Below are 25800 nucleotides of genomic sequence, written 5' to 3' on the forward strand. Positions count from 1 at the left end.
ATGAAGGTAGAGCAGTAGAGGTAGCGTAATTGGATTTTAGCAAGACATTTGATAAGGTACCCCAGCAAGGCTTATTGAGAATGTAAGGAGGCATGGGATCCAAGGGGACATTGCTTTGTGGATTCGGAATTGGCTTGCCCACAGAAGGCAAAGAGTGGTTGTAGACGGGTCATATTCTGCATGGAGGTCAGTGACCAGTGGTGTGGCTCAGGGATCTGTTCTGGAAACCCTACTCTTCACGATTTTTATAAATGACCTGGATGAGGAAGTGGAGGGATGGGTTAGTAAATCTGCTGATGACACAAAGGTTGAGGGTGTTGTGGTTAGTGTGGAGGGCTGTCAGAGGATACAATGGGACATCAATAGGATGCAAAACTGGGCTGAGAAGTGGCAAATGGAGTTCAACCCAGATAAGTGTGAGGTGGTTCATTTTGGTAGGTCAAATATGATGACAGAATATAGTATTAATGGTAAGACACTTGGCAGTGTGGAGGATCAGAGAGATCTTGGGGTCCGAGTCCATAGGACACTCAAAGCTGCTACGCAGGTTGACTGTAGTTAAGAAGGCAAATGGTGCATTGGCTTTCATCAACTGTGGGATTGAGTTTAGGAGCCGAGAGGAATACTGTGCTCAGTTCTGGTCACCTCACTACAGGAAGGATGTGAAAACCATAGGAAGGGTGCAGAGAAGAATTACAAAGATGTTGCCTGGATTGACAGAGATGTATAAGATGATGAGCGGCATTGATCATGTGGATAGTCAGCGGCTTTTTCCCAGAGCTGAAATGGCTAACACGAGAAGGCACAGTTTTAAGGTGCTTGGAAGTAGGTACAGAGGAGATGTCAGGGGTAAGATGTCAGTGGTGAGTGTGTGGAATGGGCTGCTGGCGACCGTGGTGGAGGTAGATACAATAGGGTCTTCTAAGAAACTCCTGAATAGGTACATGGAGCTTAGACAAACAGAGGGCTATGGGTTACCCTAGGTAATTTCCAAAGTAAGGACATGTTCGGCACAGCATTGTGGGCTGACGGGCCTATATTGTGCTGTAGGTTTTCCATATTTCTAAGACAGGATCCAAACTTTTCTACCTTTTACTCTTATTATACAAAGCTTAAGCTACCTGCACAGCAATTTTCAAAGGGAATAAGGGAGGATGCAAATAAATCAGAGCTATTATCTCTGGCCCTTTCATTTAATCATTTTTATCTGTAACTAAACCTCCTACATCTGAGAACTGTAAGTAAGGCTAGTTTGTTGTGCCAATTAAGTACCTATTCAGCTGCACATGAAATTACCTCAAGAAAGGGCCTTTCACAACAATTTTGGATTTTAAATAACGCAAATGTACCCAGAATTTAGATACCACAGAACAAGATTTATCAGCACCACAGGAATCTTGCCCAGAGTAAATCAGAAATGCAGTGACTTGCAGGTCAAATCAGGCCTTCAAAGAATTCCACTGTTTCATCTTTTGCATGCATTATGTCTTTCAAGGTGCAATTCACCTTTTGAAATTTTAAGAGGCATTCCTGGGACAACATGATTCCTACTATTCTCATCTAGAAAATTTACCTACTTTAATACTTGGGCCTCTCCATCCTCTCACTGCACTGAGTCTTGCTCTGCTGACCTCTCTCTCATTGCTGGCGCACAGCTGATATCCCTCACCAAATCACTCCCATCACTCCTCCCATTTATTTTTACTTCCTTGTTAATAAACACTTAACTCTATTTCTATTTCTCTTTATCTCATAGTTGAAGTATTACATCCACATAATGGGCTTAATTTATTCATTTTATGGCATAAACTTCATTGATATTTTTCAATAAATTCTGGCCCAGTAACTTGCTTGCAGGAAGAAATTCACGTTGTAAAAGAGAGTAAAACTACTGTGATGCAAACCTGTTACAATCTTGAAATAAATTGTAAGGGATTTTCAAATAAAAGCAAATTTCTGAATAATCCTGCTAGTATTATCAATATTTCACAGATGCAAACCTCATTGAAGTGTTAACATTCAAACATGATTTTAACTTAAGGGTGCATGAATCCCCACACATGATGAACGAAAGAATTGTTGAATTGGAAACCAGAATTAAGATAGCCCATGAAGCTACAGTACTACTTTTAACAAAGCAATAGTGTTCGATTTACATCATGGTTGAAGTTTGGCTTGTAATGTGACAATGAACAGTCATAATCATTTATGACTAAAACAGATCTTCAGCCCATCTTCTACCCAGTCCCATTTACCTGCATCTGGTCCATAAGCCTTCCACACATCCCTCGCTCACATATTTACCCAAAACCACTCTTATATGTTACAAATGAACCCATATCTACCATTTCCATTGCCAACTCATTCTGCAGCTTGAATAAATAGTAAAAATGGTTTACAATCAATTTGCGGATTGCTGAGAAATCTGGGCAATTAAAAAAGTGGTGGCCCAATCTAATTTCTAGAGTCATGACCAGCCAGACCGGGGAAGCAATATTTCTGTGTGATATTGTGTATTGACCATTATGATACATGCCTGAAATACTGAGGTATAGCATCCTTTTTCCTTTCAGTTATTCAAAAAGTAAGTGCAAGTAGCAACTGGTATCATTCCAGCCAATATTTGTGTGAAATTATTTTGCAACAATCTAACACAATTTATCAATTTCAAGCAATCAGAATCTCTTTGAGAATATTTCATTTTCAATTGAATAGTCTTCATAATCATAATCCCCCAAATTCTTTAATAATTCATAGATATATTTAGATTACCTGCTTGAGGACGTGCTGGGCAAGGATCTCCTCATAGCCCCCGGGCTCATGCTATAGTACGAAGATCCCTCCAAATCTGAGAGGGAGAAGTTTGGGCCTGTTCCGACAGCTATTGGTACTGGGAAGAGTAAAGATAAAGAATTATTACAAAAACTCTCAAGATGATACAGAATATAAAAACTTACAATTGATATGCATTAGATTGCCGTCAGCTCATTTTTTCTAATTTGTGCTAGGCAATCTTTTAATGAAAAAATGCATAATGTACTTTAAATGTGAGGCAATTGTTGGAAATGGCATGACTGATTAGTGTAGAATGTGACCTGAGATCGTACCTATAACAATTTAGACACCTTTCAGCAAGAAAGCTGATGCAGTATATATGCAATAAGGCACTAAAAAATGGCCACATCTCAACCCCGCTGACTTCTAAGAAAATCAATCAAAGCTGCAATCTCTAAAGCCTAATGTTAAGGTGCTATCAATTGCCTCTTTAAGCTTGAATAGCAAGGCCCTCTGCTTTTAGAGATATTCAGCATTTTGTTTTAAATTTAAATTCTCCCTGTTAACAGAACTTAGAATTTAAAAAAAGCTGCAAGATGAATAATATTTGTGAATACATATGAAAGATGATAAAGATACGCCATATAATTAAGGTTTCCTTTATTGTAATGGGAAGGCACAGTAGCATAATATTCTACAGTGCCAGTGATTCCCAATGCTGTCTGTAAGGCTTTTGTACATTCTTCGTGAATGAGTGGGTTTCCTCTGGGTGCTCTGGTTTCCTCCCACATTCCAAAGACATGAAGATTAGTAGGTTAATTGGTCACTTGGGTGTAATTGGTCAGTGCAGAAAGGTCAGAGGAGTCTGTTGCCATCTGTGTCTCTAAGTAAAATTAAAATACCATGCATTGGTTGAGCAACACACACACACAATGCTGGTGGAACGCAGCAGACCAGGCAGCATCTATAGGAAACACAAAGTGCACTGCAGATGCTGTGGTCAAATCAAGACGTACAAAAAAGCTGGATGAACTCAGCAGGTCGGGCAGCATCTGTTGAAAGAAGCAGTCAACGTTTCGGGTCGAGACCCTTCTTCAGGACTAAAGAAGGAGAGAGCAGGGGCCCTATAAAGAAGGTGGGGGGAGGGTGGAAAACCAATCAGAAAAGATCAAGGGGTGGGAGAGGGGAAGCAGAGAGGGGATAGGCAGAAGAAGGAATCTAAGGGGAAAGCACTATGGGTAGTAGAAGAAGGCAGAGTCATGAGAGGTGATAGGCAGCTAGAAGAGGAGACAGAGTGAAGGTGCAAAAGTTGTTATCAAATCACTAGAATGTGCAACTTATTAACCTTATACTGCAATTCATAGGTATGTTGTGTAGCTCACAAAACAGTTAATGTAGTGTACCTAGCGTCACACATAATGGAAAAGTGATCTCTTTGTCAATACTTTCTTGTTCATTATAATCAACTGGAAGAAAATATTAATCTGGCAAATATGATTGCACAAACTCTGGTTGTTGTGCAAATATTTTGTTGAAATGTGTCAAAATCCTTTTCTGGTTTCAAAGCTTACTTCATACTGTACTATTCTAATATCAGAAAATGCTGTTGAAGCCTGGGTAATAATTGAAAGTAGTGATCAGAGCAATCTGATACACTCAGTTTACTGGGGATAATCTTGACAGTCTTGATAATCTACTATATATGTGGCAAATAAATTTTGCTGCAGATTAATAATGGGGAAATGACTTCATAATATTATCTTGGAAAACTGTTAAACCATTGCTCTATTTTTTCAAAACCAAATATCTTAGAACATAATCATGCTTCTTTGTGCATTTCAAGATCAAAGCCATTGTTCCTATCCACTTACACAAGCAGCGATACAGATATGCAGCCTCCCATCCAACGCACCTCTGTGACGGCTGCTCATCCACCCATGATGCTCGAAAGGCACCAGGAATTTTACAACCAGGCCTCTTTTGTGGCCCTTAAGTTCCTCACTCAAAGGAAAAGGATATAAGTCATTGCATAATTCATTCTTAGACCTTTCCTCTTTTACCTTATGCAAATATCTCATTTTAACTGGTGTATGTGAGCAAGATACGTCAGCTGGTTGTTGAGCGGTGTTGCAGCAGGAACTTTGCACTCAACATCTGTAAGACCACAGAATTGATTGTGGACTTTAGAAAGGGTAAGACGAGGGAACAGACACAGTTCGTCACTGAGGGATCAGAAGTGGAAAGAGTGAGCATTTTCAAGTACCTGAGTGTTAACATCTCTGAGGATCTATTCTGGGCCCAACATATTGATGCAGTTACAAAGAAAGCACAACAGTGGCTATCTTTCCTGAAGAGTTTGAGGAGATCTGGTATGTCAGTGAAGACATTTGTAAATTTCTATAAGAGTACCATGAAAAGTATTCTACCTGCTCCATCACCATCTGGCGTGGAGGGTCCACTGTACACGATTGAAATAAACTGCAAAAAGTTGTAAACTCAGTCAGATCCATCAAGGGCACTAACCACCCCAAAATCCTGGACATCTTCAAGGAGCAATGCCTCAAAAACGTGGCACTAAGAACCCCCATCATCCAGGACATATCCTCTTCTTGTTGCTACTGTCAGGGAGGAGGTACAGGAGCCAGAAGGCACACACTCTGTGATTCAGGAATAGCTTCTTCCCCTCTGCCATCAGGTTTCTGAATGGATATTGAACCCATGAATGCTACCTCACTACTTTTTTTTGCACTACTTATTTAATTTAACTTTTTAATATATATACTTCCTACTGCAATTCACTGGTTTTATTATGTATTGCAATGTACTGCTGCCACATTACAACAAATTTCACAACGTATGCCAGTGATATTAAACCTGATTTTGATTCCGATTCATTTTACGTTGTTCACCTCATACCAGATATATGAACCTATTCAACTTGTGGAATTTTTGGTAAAGCCTCACTTTATATCTAAGAGCATCAAGATGTTATACAATTACAATGGCATGTCAAGAATCATTAAAAAGCCTAAGTGTTTTGAAGAAAATCTTAAATTCTGCAGGGGTTGCTTTGTCTAACAGTTTCTCAATTAGGTATCAAAGGGTGACAAAAACAAAAGAAAACTGTTCCCTGCAGCTGTTCATATAAAATTCCTTGCAAAGCAGAAAAAAAGAATGAAAAGCAATCTTTAGGAAGTAGACTGCTTCAAGAATGACCTTCTGTGGCTTCACACATTTTCTCCTCAGGTGTTAAAGCCGTAAAATATTTGATAAATGGCCACTTTTCTACCATAAAATAAATGCATACTAATTAAAATTGACAGGATTAGTTTGGTTTGCAAATTTAACCTTTTCGGACCTGGATTTTTTTTTGCCAAGTTCTGTATACAGAGGCTTTAAATTATAGAACACAAGGAAGCCGACGCTCTTAGAAATATTGCAAAGATTAATCAATTTTGTCCTGCTTCACTATATCTTTTTAAGTAGGCTTACAGTGAACAAGATTTAGACTCTGCAGTCAGTACATCTGATGGGCAAAAAAAAAAGGCGAAGAAAATACTACCGAAGAATGTGAAATTATCCATTTCAAAAAAGAAAAGAAATCCAATGTATTTTTAAAAGATGCCAGTTTGAAGGGTTTTGATCCTCAGAAGGACCTGAAGTCGTTGAACACATCATTGAAATTTAGCAGCCGGGTACAGCAAAGAATTAAGTATTAAAAATATATATTGGCTTTTCTCGGAGAGGATTTGAGTACAACAACAGAGGCATCTTGCTCAAATTATAGAGTTTTTTGATGAGTACTCAGATAAAATATTGCACTCAGGATTGGTTTCCCCACCTGAAAATGAGATATGTGATTGAGAATGGAGTCAAGTTTCATCAGATTGATTCCTGGGATGGCAGGACTATCACAGTGAGTTGAAACTAAAAAAAAACAAGCTGCTAGAAGAACTCAGCAGGTCAGGTAGCATTTGTGGAGGCAAAGAAATAGTCAACCTTTTTGGTTCAGATCCTGCATCAGGACTGAGAGTGTATAGAGATGGCCACGTTATTGGGGGGAGTGTAGTGGGAGGTAGGGAGTTCAAAATCAGGCATGAATTTTTAAATCATAGCATTGAAAAATAAGAGATTTTCTAAATTAAGATAAGCTTTAACAGTGTAGTTATTTTTCTTTGCTGTGGTGTCTAGAACTAGGGGCAGATCTCCATAATAAATGGTCAATCATTCAGGGCAGAGATAAGAAATTTCTCCATCCACAGACTGGTGAATATTTGGAAATCACTAGCCAAGAGGGCTACAAAAGCTCAGTTGTAAGATATAGGCAAGAAAGAGAGTAATAATATTTTAGACAGTAAGGGAATTGAGAGATGAATTGGTAAATTAGTTTAATTTTGTTATATGTATCGAGGTACAGTGAAAAATCTGTATTGCATGCTGTCCATACAGATCAATTTATTTCAACAGCGCATTGAGATAGTGCGAGGTAAAACAATAACAGAATTCAGAATAAAGCGTTACCGTTACAGAGAAAGTGCAATGCAGATAAACGCAAGGTGCAAGGTTACAGGGAGGTAGGATGTGAGTTCTAGAATACATTCTTATTGTACAAGGCAACCATTCAATAGCTTTACAATAGCAGGATAGAAGCTGTCCTGGAACCTGTTGGTATGTGCTTCAAACATTTGTATCTTATGCCCAAAGGGGGCGGTGGGGGGGGAGGGAAGAGAGAATGTTTGAGGTCAGTGGGAACTTCAATTATGCTGGCTGCTTTTGTGAGGCAGTGAGAAGTGTAGGCAGAATGCATGGAGGGTAGGATGATTTCTCTGATGTGCTGAGCTGTGTCCACAACTCTCTGCTGTGTAAGGCAGAGCAGTTGCCTTACCAAGCCATGATGCATTCAGATAGGATGCTTTCTATGGTGCGTCAATAAAGGCTGATGAGTGTTAAAGATGACATATCAAATTTCTTTAGTTTACTGAAGAAGAAGAAGAAGAAGAAGAAGAAGAAGAAGAAGAAGAAGAAGAAGAAGAAGAAGAAAAAGAAGAAGAAAAAGAAGAGATACTAGTGAGCCTTCTTGGCTATGCTGTCAATGTGGTTAGACCAGGAGAGGCTTTGGTGACATTCACTCTTAGGAACTTGAAGCTCTCAACCCTCTTGACCTCAGCACTATTGATGGAAATAGAAGCATTTGCATTAGCCCCTTTCTAATTTCAATAACCAGCTCTTTTGCTGATGTTGCAGGGAAGGTTGTTGTCATGGCATCATGTCACAAGGATATTAGGTTAATGCAGGGAAGTGGTGGTGATATTTCTCATTTCATTGAGCAGGTTCAAGGGTCTCTCATGGCTTCATAAGAAATAGGGCCAACTCATACAAACTTTTGAGTCCATTGCACCATTCATCAAGTAATGGCTCATCCTTACCAGAACACTATTTTCCAGCACTGTTCTCTACACAAAAAACAGGGTGCTGACTGTATTGAAATCAAGATTTTTAAAATATATATCCTACTCTTAATGTCTTTTGAGAAAGTAGAATTCAAACTTCATTCCCATAATTTAGAAATAAAAACAGGAAATATTGAAAACATCAGCACATGAGTCAGCTTCTGTGGAAAGCGAGAAAGCATTATTGTTCTAAGTTAAAACTCCTTTGTCAAAATTGCCAAGTTATTTAAGCCTTCTTCCTTTTGTAGTGTTTGACTTCAAAGTTTAAACTCTATAGTTACAATAATGTAACAACTAATATAAGTTTCACTTTACTTTCCCTGCAACAATTTGAAACATTTTCAAGTTCCTTATATTGTAATCCCTGGTCCACTCCAAATAAAGAGTCAATATGAAGTCACATTTGGTTAATTTTAACCAACAAATAACACATGCTGGATGCATCAATTATGGAAATACTCAGTTAATTGAATCCATGCACTATAACTAAAAGACCCTGAAGCTGCTATTGAAGGCAAATATATTAAAACAAATTTCTGATTAGTGCTGAATTAGGTGATCAAATTCAATGAGGTCTCAACATCCCTGAACCAGACATATTAGAGAACACTTTGTTTGGGAAGGACTTGGAATTATCATGCACACGTCTGAACATCAGGAGTGATCCTGATGGAAATATTCTTTGTCCTAATTTAGACTTTTAGAATTACTAATTGGGCTTAAACATAAAACATGGTCAATTGAGCAGTGCTGATAGTGCATGTGTAATCACCCATGAGTGAGAATCAATACTTTAAAATAAAGGGGGATGAAAATTGATAGTGTTCAAATTGGTAGATATGTTGTAGGGAAAGCAAAATAAAACTTATTCATTAATATTACAGGCTTATCTGTTGCTATTTTGCACCTTACGAGCACCCAAACTCTATTATTCTTATAGCAGGGAACATATATCCTATAATCCAAATAAGTTTCCCACTAAGTACTTTCTTGATTTATTGTGGGATGCTGCCATTTATCCATTCTGCTATGCCTTCTCTGCAGTACAAGATCAATTTCTAGCCTGAATAAGATTGTGTGCAACTCATTTCTAAAATTACTGGTACTTATTGACCAGACAATTATCTTGAGTTCCATTTACAAACACAATAATCCACCAACTTCATGGAGATTTCTGTGCAAGTCTAATAGGTTATTGATTGAGCAAGTTTTCAGTAGAATGAGGATACATTGCAAAATCAAAGCTTGATGCAAAGTCACTGAAAAGCACCCATGGTATACACTCAAATAGATAACCTCCTCATTGTTCAATAAAGTCATCCATTAATATAATTGGAAACTAGCTGTTCTCCCTTGATACTGTGTGCAAGTAATCAAGAGTAAATGAATATTTTAGGTTCAGTGTGGTTGGGAGTGCTTGCAAAGCAGATGACCGTAAGATATAGGAGCAGAATTAGGCCATTCTGCCCACTGAGTGTGTTCCACCATTTTCCTGCCTTCTCCCCTTAATATTTGACACCCTTATTCATCAAGAACCTTACAACCTCTACTTTACATGACAGTCTCCACAGCCTTGTATGGGATGAATTCCACAGATTCACCACTATTCAGCTAAAGAAATTCTTCCTCCTCCCTGTTATAAAGGGACATTGTTTTATTCTGAGGCTGTGCCCTCTGGTCCTAAATTCTCCCACTATTGAAAACATCCTCTCTGTGTCCACTCTATCCAGGTCTTTCAAAATTCTTCAGGTTTCAATGAGATTCCCCCCTCATTCTTCCAAACCCAGTCAAGTGCAGACCCAGAGAAATCAAACGCTCCTCATTCAGAACTCTTTTATTTCTAGGATCTTACTTACCAAACAGTGAAGTGAGACAAACTGGCCTACAATTTGCAGCCTTTTGCCTCCCTCCTTTCTTAAAAGTAAAATGACATTTATGATTTTCCAGTACTCCAAAACCATTTCAGAATATAATAATTCTTGAAGGAGAGGTGGAGGATCTCATACACGTATCAAAATGGTGGATATCTATAACCACGATGAAGGGGAAGATTGCATTGTCCCCCATATTTGCAGTCAGTAGGAACCCTCAGGAGTATGATACAAGAAGTTCTAGAGCAATCTATTGGATAAACTCCATGGGAGGGGAGGGGAGGGGAGGGGAGGGGAGGAGGTAGCAATGGCCAGTTTAATCACTGTGTCCCCACTTGAAATTAATTTGAGCCTAAGAGGATGTACATCAGACAATCATGAACCAGTTTATGGATGCGGGTAGTCAAAGCTATAAGTTTATTGGGCATTGCTGGAACAGGGCAATGAAGGAATTGGAGTTTCTATTGTACTGAAGCATGGTTCCGGGAGAAAAGGCTGTGTAAATATATGGGTATTGGCATCTCTATGAGGTGGCTAGGTGGAAAGACTAAATGAGTTAATATGAGATGGAAGCAAGGAGTGGATAATTCTACCTCCAGTGACTGCTCTGGCCCAAAACAAGGTCAGCACATCTCTCGTCCAGTAATACCATGTTCCTTAATTATGTTTACATCTGAAGATCTATTTATGTATTTCTTGAATTATTCAGCAACTGTGCCTTCAAGGGTAGAAAATTACTAAGATTCATTGCTCTCTGCATGTGTAGAAGTCATGTTTAGCTTTTAGATTCTAGAAAGTGTGAGCTGCTTAACCTCTTGCATAGGTCAATATCCAAGGAATTACTAAGGTGAACAGTCACTGCATATCCTTAATCGCAGGCTTGCCTTTTCTAAGATGTCAAGACAAGACCCATGCACAATATCACTAGTGTCCTTTATAATTGCAGTACAACTTATTTACCTTTGTATTCAAACCCTTTTTACATAAACCCTAACAAAGCCTTTGCCTTCTGAATTAATTGAGTACCTGCTGGAGTGGGGTAGGAGCAGATGTGATAGTTATTTTTAGTAAGAATTTAGGCAGGAATGTGCAAGGAATGGAGGAATGGAGATCATATGCAGGCAGGAAGAAATAGTCAAACTTAGCATCATGGTCAATATATGTATATTGAGGGGGTAAAGGTCTGTTCCTTTGCTGCACTGTTCTATAGCTTTTCTACCATCTCAATGTCATTTCACTTGGCCTGTCTCAATTTCTCCAAAGCCTCTTTGCATCATTAATCCAACCACACAGCTTTGTCACATCAGGAGTCTTGGACAAATTACACTTTATTTCCTCATCGAAGACACTGATATGAATTGTGAACAGCTAGACACAGCACCCCAACCCACTCACCACCCAATCCAGAAAGCAACTTCCTCGTTCCAATTTGTTACTGTTCCTTGCCAAGTCCTCAATCCTATATGTTCCAATTTTGTTTAGTAACCTCTTTCATAGTGTCGTAGCAAATTCCTTTTATATCCAAGTATATTACACCTGTTAGATCCTGCAACCTATCCATTCTGCATGCTGCAATCTCAAAAGAGAACATAGAACAGTACAGCACAGTATGGGCCCTTTGGCCCACGATGTTGTCCTGACCTGTATAAACATGTTCCACTATCAATCTAACTTCCCTCATAAAAAGGCAACAACCCTCCATTTTGTTTATATATATGTGCCAATCAAAGTCTTTTAAATGTCTCTTTTCTATCAGCCTCTACCATCACTATCAACAGAATATTCCAGACACTCTCTGTATAAAATAAAAACTTATCTCTGACATCTACCCTATCTTTCCTCTACTCACCTTAAACGGTTGCTCTGGCTGTTGGCACCCTGGGAAAAAGACGCTGGTTGTCCACTCAGTCTGTATCTCTCATATTCTTAAACTTCTCTATCAAGTTGCTTCTGATCCTCTTTCACTCCAAAGAGAAAAACCCTAACTTAATCAACTTTTCCTCAGAAGATGTGTGCTCTAATCTAGGCAGCATCCTGGTAAATCTCCTCTGCACCCTCTCTAAAGCTTCTATATCCTTCCTATAATAAGTTGACCAGGACTGAACACAGTACTCTATGTGTGATGCAACTAGAATCTTGTAGAGCTGCAACATAACCCCATCCCCCAACTAATGAAGGCCAGCACACTATATGTCTCCTTAACCACCTTATCATCGTGTAGTAACTTTGAGAGATCTTTGGACCCGAACCCCAAGATCCTTCTGTTCCTCCACATTGCTAAAAATCCTACCACAGACCTTGTACTCTTGCCTTCAAGTTTGATCTTCCAAAGTGTATCTCTCTGCCTCTTCTCTATCCAACTCTGTATCCTGACTATATCCTGTCATAACCTACAATAATCTTCTACACTATCCACAATACCACCAACTTTCATGTCTAACCTTCACTTCCTCATCCAAGTCATTTATAAAAATCTAAAAGAACAGGTCCTCAGAACAGATCACTGTAAATCATCTGGTCACCAACCTCCAATCAGAATACTCTCCATCTGTTACCATCTCTGGCTTCTGTGGGGAAGCCAATTCTGAAACCACTCAGCTAAATTCCGATGGATCCCAATCTTCATGACTTTCTGGATGATTCAACCATGTTGAACCTTGCCAATGACTCAATAAAATCATATACCCCATCCGCAGTTCTACCTTCATCATTTTGTTTTGTTACCTCTTTGAAAAACTCAATTAGGCTAATGGGGCATGGCCTGCCCTTCACAATGCCATGTTGACTATCCCTAATAAGACAATGTTTCTTCAATTGTTTATAAATCTTGTCCCTAAGAATCCACTCCAATAGTTTGCCCACCTCTGATGTAAGACTCACTGATCTATTATTCCCAGGATTATCCTTGTCATCTTGTACAACATGATTTTCCCTTCATTAAATGAATGAATGAATAAAATGAATTTATTTCGGTCAGTACAAACATAACAAAAAGCATCATTTACAACGATGATTTCATAGGACAATATTACAACAAAAAAACATGGATATTCTTTAAAACAGACTGAAAGGGTGTAGGCTGAAGCCACAGCTTATTACGCCTACCCCTCTTACTTATACAACATATTTGGTGTCAATCATCACATCAAAAACAAAAAAATTCATAATCTTTTAACACAAAATCCAATTCCTAATATCATTTATTTACATTACTCCCATTCATTTTAAATCATGTATTTTATATTTGTTCATTAAATAATTTTAAAAACTTGTTAAGTGTAGTGCATGTTTTTAAATTCTTACAACTCTTCCGTAGATTCACCCCATGACTGAAATAAATGATTTTTTACATTTGTCTTTATTCTTTGTTTTTGAAATATACATGTTCCTCTCAAATCATGTTGACTATCTCTCATCTTAAACAACCTTTGGATACTTTGTGGTAGCTGTCCATTTTTTACTTTATACATAATTTGTATTATTTTAAAATCTACAAACTCTCTGAATTTTAAAGTGTTTAGTTGAATAAATAGTGAATCAATGCTGAATCTGACCAAACCAATTGTTACTTTCTAAGTTAGTATTTACTTAAAGGTATTATCCCTGTCACTGTTATCACACTAATTAATCTGTAGATCTGTTTTCCCTCTCCCTCCCTTCTTGGATAATGGGATTATAAATACCATTTTCCATCTTAAAGATGACAACTAATGCATTCACAAACGTCACAGCCCGCTCCTCCAGAATCTTTGATTATGGGTCATCAATTCCAAGGAATCAGGTTTTGGTACTATTAACTTATCCAAAAAAAAAATTTGTCAGTTTGTCATTCACTTTTGACATGTTATTCTACACTATTTCTATCAGGCATTCGGTTTTCTTCCAGCAACACTAGCACAAAAACATATATATTTTTTCTCAGTCACATTTTTATTCCTTAATATAATTTCTCTCTTAATATGTAAGGTAGTCAGTTTGACTTCGTATAACATTTTTCTTTTTCACATATGTATGGAAACTGCTATGGTTTGTTCTTTTTTGTGCTTCTTGCTTGATTACTCATACTTTATCTGTTTCAAAGTCTGGGTCCTACTTTGACATTGTCTGAATGTTTCTAATCCACAGGCATACTGCCCTTTCTAGAAAATTTATGTACCTTTTTCTTTGATTTAATACTATCTTTAACCTGTCTTGTTAGACACTGTTGTTTTTGTCTCTTCAGGAATAAATCTGTGTTGTAAAACTATTTTTTAAATGTTTGTCATGGCTTGTTTATTGTCTTACCTTTAAATGTAGTTTCCCTATCTACCTTAGCTAATTTATGCCCAGTACTTTTTTCAATTTCCTTTGCTTAGATTTAAGACAATGGTTTCATATTGAATTAAGTCATTTTTAAACATTATTCTATCATATAATGATGACACTTTTCCCTTAACAACATCATTGTTTAACAACTTCTCATTTAATAATATCCAGTTTCCTGGTTGGTTCTTGATCATGCTAATCTATAGGGTATCCCTTACCCTATCCATGAAACTATCCTCTGCACCAATAGAATTAATTTAGTTATGCATGGCGCATATGTAGATGAAACACTTCTCCGATTACTGTACTGCCTACATTATGGGTATCACTAATTATCTGTTTCATATTTTATTTCTATTTTTGGGGGCTTACTGACCACACCCACTGACGTTTTTGCCACTTGCTGTTTCAAGTTCCAACTGTGCTGATTCTACCACTTGGTTTTCCATGCTATAATTCTTCATCTTTCCTGTCTTCACCAGAAATTCAACAGGAGCCGGTCCATCAGTCAAGATCATGACTGAATTGATTCTACTAATAACATTGCATTATTATCTATACACCACATTCTTTCAACCACGTCTTGTCCAGAATCAGTCTACCTCTGTCATAAACGTAATTAGGCTCTGTTTCTGCCACCCTCTGATAAAGAGAATTCCAAAGTCTCGTGAGTTTCTGAGGGTAAAGAATTCACTTCAGCTCTGGCACAGATGGATGATTGCTTACTTTGAAATAGTGATCCTTGGTTTTAGATTCTCCCACAAAAGGAAATAACCTCTTCACATCCATCCTGCTACAGAGTTGTACAACATAAAAAAGAGCTCTTAGTTCAGGATATCCTTGCTGCCCATTGTATCCATCTCACTAATCCTACTTCCATGCATAAAGTCCAGAGTCTTTCAGCCTTGGCAATTCAAGTACTTAAATGTAATTCAAGTTTCTTAAATGCCTTGAGAACATCTGCCCCACCAGCTCCACTGACAAGGCATTCTAGACTCTAAACAGCTTTTGTGAATAAAGAAATCCCTCTCATATCTCCTCTAAACATCCTATCTCAAGTAAACCTATGCCATATTGTCTTAGACATCTCACCAGGGGAAAAGAATCATCAAATTTATCCTAGCTGTCCCTCTCTTAATTCCATATAATGGGCCAGTGCTCAGACTGCTCTGCTCCAGGAAAAGCAAACTATTCTATCCTGTCTTTTTTTATAACTGTAATGCACTAATCTAGGTGACATCCTGGTGAATTTCCTGTGCGTCCACTCTGGTGCAAGCACATCCTTCCTGTAATGATCAGAACTGCACCCAATGCTCCAGGTGTTCATCCACAGTGCATAGGGCCATACTATTTATTCTGTACTAGCTGTCTTTATCTTCCCAAAATACATTATCTTGCATTTCTCAGGATTAAATTTCATTTCCCATTACACCACCCAACTTTCCAGCTGATCTATATCACGCTGTAGCCTTAAATAACTCTGCCATCTACAACATCAGAAATGTTCATATCATCCACATGGTCAACCAAGCCATTAATGTATATTACAAACACCGTGGAACACTAGACCAATTTTTGTGGTACATCACTTGTCACAGGCTTCCAGTCTGAAAAGCAAATGTCCACCACCACAGAGCCTACTATTAGCAAGCCAATTTGTCACTCTGCTCTGGATCCTATAGTCTCTAATCTTCTGGACCAACCAAGACCCCTCATAACTTTATGTTTTAATGAAGAGTCATAACTTCCCTACTTTGTTATCAGAGGAAGAGGAGGAAGGGTTTTTAGTGTAGTGCAGGAATAGGTCTACAGTTTGAGGCCCCTGTCTAGCACTGCAGAAGGAAGATCAAGTTGTCTAAGGAGTGAACGATGATGATTGTTCCCAAGACAACATTTTCCTTTTCCCTGTAATGCTCTAAAAGAATCATTACCAAGATAATGATGTCATCCTGTGCAGACTAACTCAGCAGCACAAAAGCCCAATCGTATTTCCAGATTGCCAAAAACCACATGGAAATGATCATTATCACATTTCATTCTGGTGCACATAGATTTTTAAATATACTATATGGAAAAAAGCAGCAATAAGTGCTTGAATTCCAAAGCAATGGGATTCTCCGGTGAATTTCACTTAAAATTGCACTAGTTTTGGGAAGTGTTCATTTTATCACCCCTTGTGCTCCATGCAATCTTGAAACACTACCTTTTTAAATGCTTTAAAATGTATTCCTTGATCTATCAAAGAGTAGTAATTGTATAGATTTATTAACACAACTAAAAGTTGTAAGTACTTTAAATTATAGCTCCTTTGAGCAAGCCAATTTTAAGTTATTGAATCACACAACTATTTGGAACCTAAATTCAAAGTTCAAAGTAAATTTGTTATCAAAGTGCATATAGGTAATCATATACAACCCTGAGATTCATTTTCTTGGGGGCATACCTAATAAATCTATAGAATAATAACCATAGCAGAATCAATGAAAGGCTGCCCACCTTGGGCAGTCAACCAGAGTGCTAATACAAAAAGAGAGAAATAATAATAATAAATAAATAAGCAGCAAATATCAAGAACATGAGATGAAAGGTCCTTGAGAGTGGGAACATTTCAATGATGGGGCAAGTGAAGTTGAGTGAAGTTATCCCCTTTGGTTCAAGAGCCTGATGGTTGTAGGGTAATAACTATTCCTGAACCTGGTGGCGTGGGTCCTGAGGGTCCTGTACCTTCTTTCTGATGGTAGCAGCAAGAAGAAAGCATTTCCTGGGTGGTGGCAGTCCCTAATGATGGATGCTGCTTTCCTGCGACAGTGTTTCATGTACAATAATTTAAAAATATTTTCCAAAAATTTTAAATTTTCTCCAAAAATTGAAAAATATTAAAATGTACTTGATAGTCTTATTTTTCCTAAATGAATCAGCATAATTTTTAGAGCCCACTTTAAAATCTGCAAATAAGTGCACACTGAAGGAAAGTCCCAACTTAGATCAATTCATCTTCAATACATGGTCAGTTTTATGGAAAGGGCTTGTTTTTTTGCAGAATGTTTTAAGATTATTGCATAAGAGTGAGAAATTTGCACTGATGACATATTGTGTTCAATATTCTGCTGCTCTTTTGTATTTCAGGCAGAATTGGGATAACCTATACCCAAAGCTATACTTCCCGCTTAACATGATTTAAGACTGCAAACTTTCATGGAACATCTAGTAGTGGAAACTTTGATTAGTGCATCACCATCAGGAGATAATTACTTCACATATGAAGTTGTACGCAGACATGAGTCAAGGACAGGGATTGGTATAATAATTTCAATGCTTATTGAAACAGAATAATATGGATATGTTAACAGGGTCATGCTCACCATTAAGCACCCATGTCCAATGTTAATTGTTTCCCTCTTGCATTCCCGTCTAACCTTCCCCTGATTCTCTTGCCACCTCTTACACTTGGGAAAGCCTAAAAACCTTCAAAACAGCATGTTCTTGAGAGAAGAGCATCCAGAAAAACACGTGCAACCACAGGTAGTACATGCAAAATCCACACACACTGCATTGGAGGTCACTATTGAATCTGGATCATTGGATCTGCATGGCAGTAGCAGTCACCAATGTGCCACTGTGCTGCATTTTAAAAAGTGATTTGATTAACTTAAACATTTGATGCACACATGGAGAACAGTAATCTCTTCCATACAACGCTATCCTAACATGCACTGATTTACTCATTCCCATTCTCCTAACCTATATCTGTTTACAGTCAACATATGTTTTGTTTTCAAATCTTTCACATTCAAATTCAACTTCCATGACTTTACTTATTCATTGTAACTCCAGTCACCCCTGCAAAATGGCAAACAGTCTGCATTCCTGCAATTCTGGACTTTTGTGCCTGACCCATTTCCTTAGTTCTACCCTTGATGACAAGCCCTTACATCTAGAATACCATTGTTAAATCCCAGGTTTTCTTTCCTTCTCCTCCCTTAAGGAATACATTTCCATCATTAATATATTGTGGTGCAATTGTTGCAGGTGACTAATGCTAAATGCTCATATATGCTCGAAGTATAGATTAAGCCTGGTTGCAGAGATTTACTTTGACTAATGTTATTGAAATCAGCTTACCACATTCAAAGGTTTTCACAAATAAAAGTATACACTATTTTTGCACTAATCAAGTTTTTGCTTAAGTTCTGTCTATTGTACAAACTCCTTGGTCACCTATCAAATGATACTTCTCTTGCTTCAAAGTCAGTTGTCGACTGATTATGTTCTTATGAGGCACTCGCAAAATATTACTATATTAAAGGCATTTAAGAAATGAAAGTTGTGGCTGTGAGATACTTCCCTCAGGATTATTAATGGTTTGAGCACATTTATACTATTTGTGTATATATACACATATATATATGTGTGTGTGTGTGTTATTTTGAAAAGTTGTAAAAATGCCCAGGATATAATTTAAAACAATGCCGCAAGTGTGTTGAAGGACAAGAATGGTTACAGCCCCAGACATCTGGTTTTAAGGTTTAAAACTGAAGAAGAGTAGAGCTCTCCAAGAACAGAGACACTAAGAGTGGGAGCAGCCCACTCGGTCCCTCAAGCCAGCCCCACTATTCAACATGATTATGGCTGATCCATGCCGCCCTCAACTCTTCCTCTGGGCTGAATTCCCCACAGCCCTGAATTTTCTGATCTTTAAAAGTTTTATCAATCTCTACATTATATGCTTCTTAAGATATAGCCTCTAATACCCTCTTGAGGTAAAAAAAATCCAAATATTCACCACCCTTTGCAAAAAATAAATTTCTATGAACCCCTGTTTTTAGTGGCCAGTCCATTATCTTGTAACAATGTCTCTTTGATTCAGACTCTCCCACTAATGACAATATCTCAGCATTTTCCCTATCATATCCCCTTAGGATCTTATATACCTCAACAGAGCTACCATTCATTCTTCTGAAGTGTGTGCTGGGGAACAGCTTGGATTAATAGTTCATGATAAATACAGAAAAGAATATGATTGGTCTTTGGGTTCAGATTCTAAATTGGGGAAAAGGCCAATTTTGATGGTGTCAGAAAAGATTTGACACCATCAAAGTGTGGATTAGGATAGGCTGTTTTCTGGCAAAGAGGAGCCTTCAAAAGAGAAATTTTTGAGAGTACAGAGTTTGTGTGTACCTGTTAGAATAAAAGATAGGGATAACAGGTTTAGGGAACTTTGTTTTTCAAGAGATATTGAAGCCTTGGTTAAGAAGAAGGAAGTGCATAACAGGTATAAGCAGCAAAGAACTAATAAGGCACTTGAGGAGTATAAGAAATGAAAGAGAACACGTATGAAGAAAATCAGGATGGCTAAAAGAAGGCACGAGGATGCTTTAGTGGACAAGTGGAAGAAGAATCTCAAAGGTATCTACGGATATGTTAAGAGAGTAGCAATGGACAAAGTAGATCTACTTCTGAATCAGCGTGGTCATCTATGAGTGCAGCTAAAAAGAGATGAAGGAGATCTAAAATTGATTTTTTTTCCATTTGTATTTAATCAGAAGACAGAAGAGGGGGCACTTGCTCTTTTGAGGCAAATTAGGATGGATAGGACTCCAGGCCCGGATAAAGTGCTCCCTTGTACATTGTGTGAGGCTAGCGCAAATGTTGCAAGGACCCTGGCTGAGGCATTTAAAATTTTCTTAGCCATGGGCAAGGCGCAAGAAGACTGGAAAATAGTTAATGTTGTTCTGTTGCCCAAGAAAGATTAAAAGAATAAATCGGGAAATTATAAACTGGTGAGACTGAAGTCAGTGGTGGGTAAGTTATTGGAAGGTATTCCAAGGAACCAGAGATATAAGTATTTGGATAGACAGGAACTGATTAGGGCTAATCAATGTGTCTTAATCTCTGTTTTTGAGGAGGTTACCAGGAAAGTTGATGAAGGGAAGGCAGTGGATGTTGTCTATTGGACTTTAGCAAGGCCTTTGAAAAAGTCCCACATAGGAGGCTGGTCAAGAAGGTTCTGTCACTTGGCATTCATGATGAGATAGTAAATTAGATTCGGATCTGGCTTCGCGGGAGATCTCAGAGAGTGGTAATAGATGGTTGCTTTTCTGACTGGAGACATGTGACTCGTGGTATGCCCAGGGATTGGAGATCAGTCTGTTGATCTTTGTCATCGAAAGCAACAATCTAGATGATAATGTGGTCAATTGGATCAGCAAATTTGCAGATGACATCACAACTGGAAACGTAGTGGGCAGCAAGGAAGGCTATCAAAACTTGCAGCATGATCTGAACCTGCTGCAAAAATGGGCTGAAAAATGGCAGATGAAATTTAATCCAGACAAGTGTGAGCTGTTGTTCTTTGGGAGGTCAACCAGAGTAGGGCATACACAGTGAACTGTTGGGCAGTGAGGAGTGCAGTAGAACAAAGGAATCTGGGAATACAGATCCATAATTCCTTGATAGTGGTGCCATAGGTGGACAGAGTCATAAAGAAAGGTTCTGGCCCACAGGCCTTCAGAAATCAATGTATTTAGCACAGTAGTCGGGACGTTATGTTGTAGTTGCGTAAGATGTTGCCGAGACAAAATTTGGAGTATTGTGTGCAGTTCTGGTTATCTACCTACAGAAAGGATTTCAATAAGATTGAAAGGGTGGAGAGAAAAGTTACAAGGATGGTGCCAGGACTTGAGTTACAGTAAAAGATTGAATAGGTTGAATATGTTAGGACTTTATTCCCTGGAGTGTAGGAGAATGATGGGAGATTTGATAGAAGTGTACAAAACTATAAGGGGTATAGATAGGGTAATTGCAAACAGGCTTTTCCAACTGAGGCTGAGTGTGACTACAACCAAAGCCATAGGGTTAAAGATGAAAGGTTATTTAAGGTGAACTTCTTCACTCAGGGTGGTGCAAGTACAGAACGAGCTGCTGACCAAAATAGTGGATGTGTGTTCAATTGTAATACTTAAGAGAAGTTTGGATAAGTACATGAGTGGGATGGGCTTGGAGGCTATGATACAGGTGCAGGGTTATGGGACCAGGGAAAATAAGAGTTCGGCAAAGACTATTTGGGGCTGTTTCAGTGCTGCAGTACTCTATGACTCTAATGCAAGAAGTTTTTGTTGACATGCGCCATATGCACAGGAAGTGTATCCACAAATTGTCAATGAAAAAAGAATTGGTAAAGAAAGGCATCATCAATTGACCAACAACCGAGAATATACTAGCACCAAAGGAAAAAATATCTGTATAATATGTAATCTATACTGGAAACAAGCAGCATGCATGTGAATGTATAACTTGATCATGATGTAGAAAATGTCAAAAGCTGAGCAAAACAAAGATAAATATTTTAATGTTTATTTGGTTCCAAAATTATCACATCTGAAGCACTAATAGATATCATTACATCATTAATATATCCAATATATCAATGAAGTAATGATTGTGAACTTGTTGATAGAGCACAATGCATGGTTCAGTTATTAAGTGGTAACTAGTTAAAATACAAAGGAAAAAGTAACATCAAAGGCTTAAAGTGGATATTTCAGAATAACCAATACATAGAAGAAATGTGACCTTTGTTCTTGCGCCATGTCTTGGTGTGAAACCAAATCGTTCCAAGCCACAACCTTCTAAAAATGACAGAATTTCAAATGTGATATTTCATAATTCATGATACTGACAAATTGCTTACTCTAATGTGCCAATGAAGGATAGATGCTGAGATAGCTCAAATTAAAAGACTGGATCTCTTGGAAAAAAACTATTTGTGAATTGCAGTGACAGCTAAAAGCTGTATTAATCATGGTTTAAAAGATAAAAAAGTCTGGAGCCACTCCATAAGGAAGAGTCCAAAGTCAAGATAAGGAACAAGATTCTGGAGATGGCATTGGATCAAGGGAGAATCACCAATTTTCTAGAGATTGCATCTGAGGAGTTATGATCTATGAATGTGAATATACAAGGTTTTAATCATGTGGTAATAAAGTGCATGAGAATTGAAGTTTTCTCTGATGGATGAAAATTAGACTTGGTAGAATATTTGAGTTCCACTGAGTATTCCTTACTGGTTTCCAAAAGAAAATATGTTTCTTTGCATTGATTGAAGTTAAATATAACCAATGAAAATGTGTTTTCTTGTGATTAAACTTAAATATAACTTTATAATGAAAAAGAGTCTGAATCTTGCCATTGTATCAGTAATAACAATATTGCTAACTCGGATAGGATTTGCTTACTGTTCTTTGCAGCAAATCTAATGTTTAAAAGCAACATTCAGATCAATGCTGGTCATATTGAATGCCAGATCTAGTTTAAAGGGTTGAATACCCTAGTTCAGCTTAATTTTCGAATATATCAATGATTCTTCTGCCGTGGCATTATATTTCTGTTTCCTCGCAGAAAAGATTTTTCCAATGGTTTTTTTTACTCTTTTTAAAACATTTTGTTACAGTTTGATGCTTTTTGATCCTTAACTAAATAATTTATGTTTCTTTTACAATTTATTTCACATAAAAAGAAAGTAAACAATGCAATATAGATGAAACCTATTTTTGCTGAATTGAATCATCTGAACGTAATGAGTGTTGAGCAACTTCTGTGAGGTCTGACAGAAGCCGGCAAATTGCACATGGGGAACTCGGCACAACAGCATCAAGCTTGAGAACTCATTGAAAATGAACCTCTAAAGATTATTGACCGAGTTGGCCAACTGTGCTATTACTGATGGAGATGAAAGATCCAAAGTGATAGGAATTTACGCTGTTGATTCACATTTTATCTGGCAAACAGGGTGATGATTGGTTAAGTTGAAAACCTATTATGAACATCTGTGGATCCCTTAGCCTTGTTAAAGGGGTTTCTGTCAATCACAGACAAAACCTTAGCATTCAGTGAAAAGCATTACATTATATTCATTGCAAAGTTAATTTATGTTAAAATGTTAGTTTTTCATAATACAGCGTCAACACATGACAATTCTTCAAAAATAAATGATAACACAGCGGTTGACTGCTAAAATGTTAGTCTTTATAATAGAGTTTAAACATTTAAATATCTCTAACTTACTTGTAGAAATGAAACAATGCCCCAAATGTATAACAACTATCTGGTCTATTTTGAAGGAAAATGAATGGAAGTGCAGCCGATGCTGCAGTGAGACTGTAACATGGTCCACTGTTTTGAGATCCGGAGGAAAGAGGGAGGAATTGCATCTAGAGTGTGCCAAGGCTCCTGAGTGTTGGATCCGGCCTGCTGCACATTGTTCCTGACATCCTGTATAGACTGAGGATGGAGGATCTCACAGGCCTTCTGCAACCTACGTTGCTGTACCTAAATCTCAAATGACATACTATTGAAGTTTGACAAACCCAACAACCGCCCCACTCCCCGGCAACTGCCTTTTGCCCCTCCACCCTTTGCTAATAAGCAAACCGCACAGGTTTTGCCTCAAAGTGTAAGACCTTTCAACAGCTTTTATAAGTCTGATAACCAGAAACATTTAAAAAACTATTCAGTTAATTAAAGCCACATTACATGAAATGTAATAACAACATTAAAACACAATAAGATGATTAAATACGTAACTTATCTTGGTGAATAGCTCATAGGTCAAGAATCCAGTCCTGCAGCAGGTCTAACCTAGCAAAGGAAACGTGAAGAGACTCCCCCACATAATATCCCACTATACTGAGTCCCACTGCTGGACTCCACATGGACTCAAGGGGAAGAGGGTAGCGAGAAAGCCATGCATATCTATCATTCAGAATATTTCAGACTTACAGCCTAAGTCCTGGAACACACCTCACACAGTTGAATGTTGATAATTCCAAACAAGTAAAAACTCAAAGGAGAATCAGAGGAGGATAACAATGGGAGGTGTACTGCTGATTTCCCTCAGCAGCCACTTCAGACTCTCATGAGCAACGTTGTTAAACGAGGTCATCTGCCCATTCAGTTTAATGAAGAATGACTGTTATAATCAGGGAGAATGGGGCAACAAAGAAAAAAGTCTGTTTCATCTTTTTATCATGTATTTTCAAATATATGATGCTGATGTGAATGATTCCCTATCAAAAATTACATGCTACATGTTTCCACCTGAACAAAAAAGATTTACTGGACACAAAGATCCTGCTTCTTTAAAAATCCACTTTATTTAGCTTGTCATGTCAACATTGGTTTAATGAAAAGGCCAGTTGATCCCAAAGGTCCAGCAACAAATCGTTCTTGATGTGCTAATCAGTGCTATTGAATATCTGATAGAAATAATAAGGCATCTTGAGGTTTGGTTAGAGCCAGTGTCTGTTATATAAGCTGTTTTTATTACAGATTGACTATTTCAATTCAGTATATGATTTGCATGCTATGTTATTCCAATACCTTTCATTGTACAAAGGAAATGCAACACTTTGTGATTTCCAATATTATTGCTTTCAGTTCATTCTTTCCAAAACCCTGAATAGGGCAACTTGTTCTAAGTTTCCTATTCACAAGCGTCCCTTAATGCACATTCTGTACTTTGCCCTCAGGGCCCATTTTTGACAGCTCAGAAAATCAGCAGCAATAAATTACTTTTCTGTGAAAGAGGTCACAATGCTGTCTAATCTTCCCAGACCAGATCGCCACACACATGGAACTTTCAACAGAGGTCATTGGACAGTTACAGGAACTGTGATATTTTACCTCTCTTTTACACAGTGTTATAACAAAACAATTCGATGAATATACAATTAACTGTAGTGTTATAGGACACCACAGTGCTCAGAAAAGGCACTCCAGCATGCTGGTTACAATATCTTTCATATTGAGCTTTCTCCTTGTTGGCCCTGGTTTTGGGTAGTAGAAACACTGGGGGGCCTGACATCTCCCTGATAGGAGCAAAAAAAAATTACTAGAAAAGTTAGGGTCTATCAATATATACAATATTGATAGGGTGCAGTGAAACACTAATAGCAGAATTGCGCAATTTTTAGATAATACTTTGAATTTGGATGAGGTAAATCTATTAAATCTACAGACAAAGCTTTGAGGTGATGAAAATGTAGTGAAGTTAACAGATACTCCAAAGTACTCAACCAAATGAGTTTGAATAAAAGTATGGATATGAGGTAGTTTAAATTAATTTAAATCTAGAATACAAAGCTAGTATGACTATTGAAGACTATGAAACTACTGGACTGTTGTAAGACCCAGCCAATTCACTAATATCCTACAGGAAAAGAAATTTGACATCTTTAATCAGGCTGGCCTAAATTTAACTCCAGACCAACAACTCACCTGAAATGGCTTGCTAAGTTTCTCAGTTAAAATAGATATTTGAGAAACTTTGTCCTTGCCAGCACCACCTATATCCCATAAATGAAGACATTTAAAAAACCTGCAATCAACATGAAACTGTCCAT

General features: G+C 37.8%; 1 protein-coding gene across 10 annotated transcripts in view; it reads right to left on the reverse strand.

Annotated features, from left to right (window-relative positions):
* nfia (nuclear factor I/A) overlaps positions 1-25800 on the reverse strand; it is a 775862-nt gene that overhangs the window by 174054 nt on the left and 576008 nt on the right. For all 10 annotated transcript variants that reach the window (XM_073063061.1, XM_073063065.1, XM_073063060.1 and 7 more), the window contains one exon: positions 2773-2890. In XM_073063061.1, the coding sequence (XP_072919162.1) occupies positions 2773-2890 (118 nt within the window). The remainder of the gene's footprint in view (positions 1-2772; positions 2891-25800) is intronic.

Source organism: Hemitrygon akajei, chromosome 12, assembly GCF_048418815.1.
Source record: "Hemitrygon akajei chromosome 12, sHemAka1.3, whole genome shotgun sequence".
Lineage (NCBI taxonomy): Eukaryota > Metazoa > Chordata > Chondrichthyes > Myliobatiformes > Dasyatidae > Hemitrygon > Hemitrygon akajei.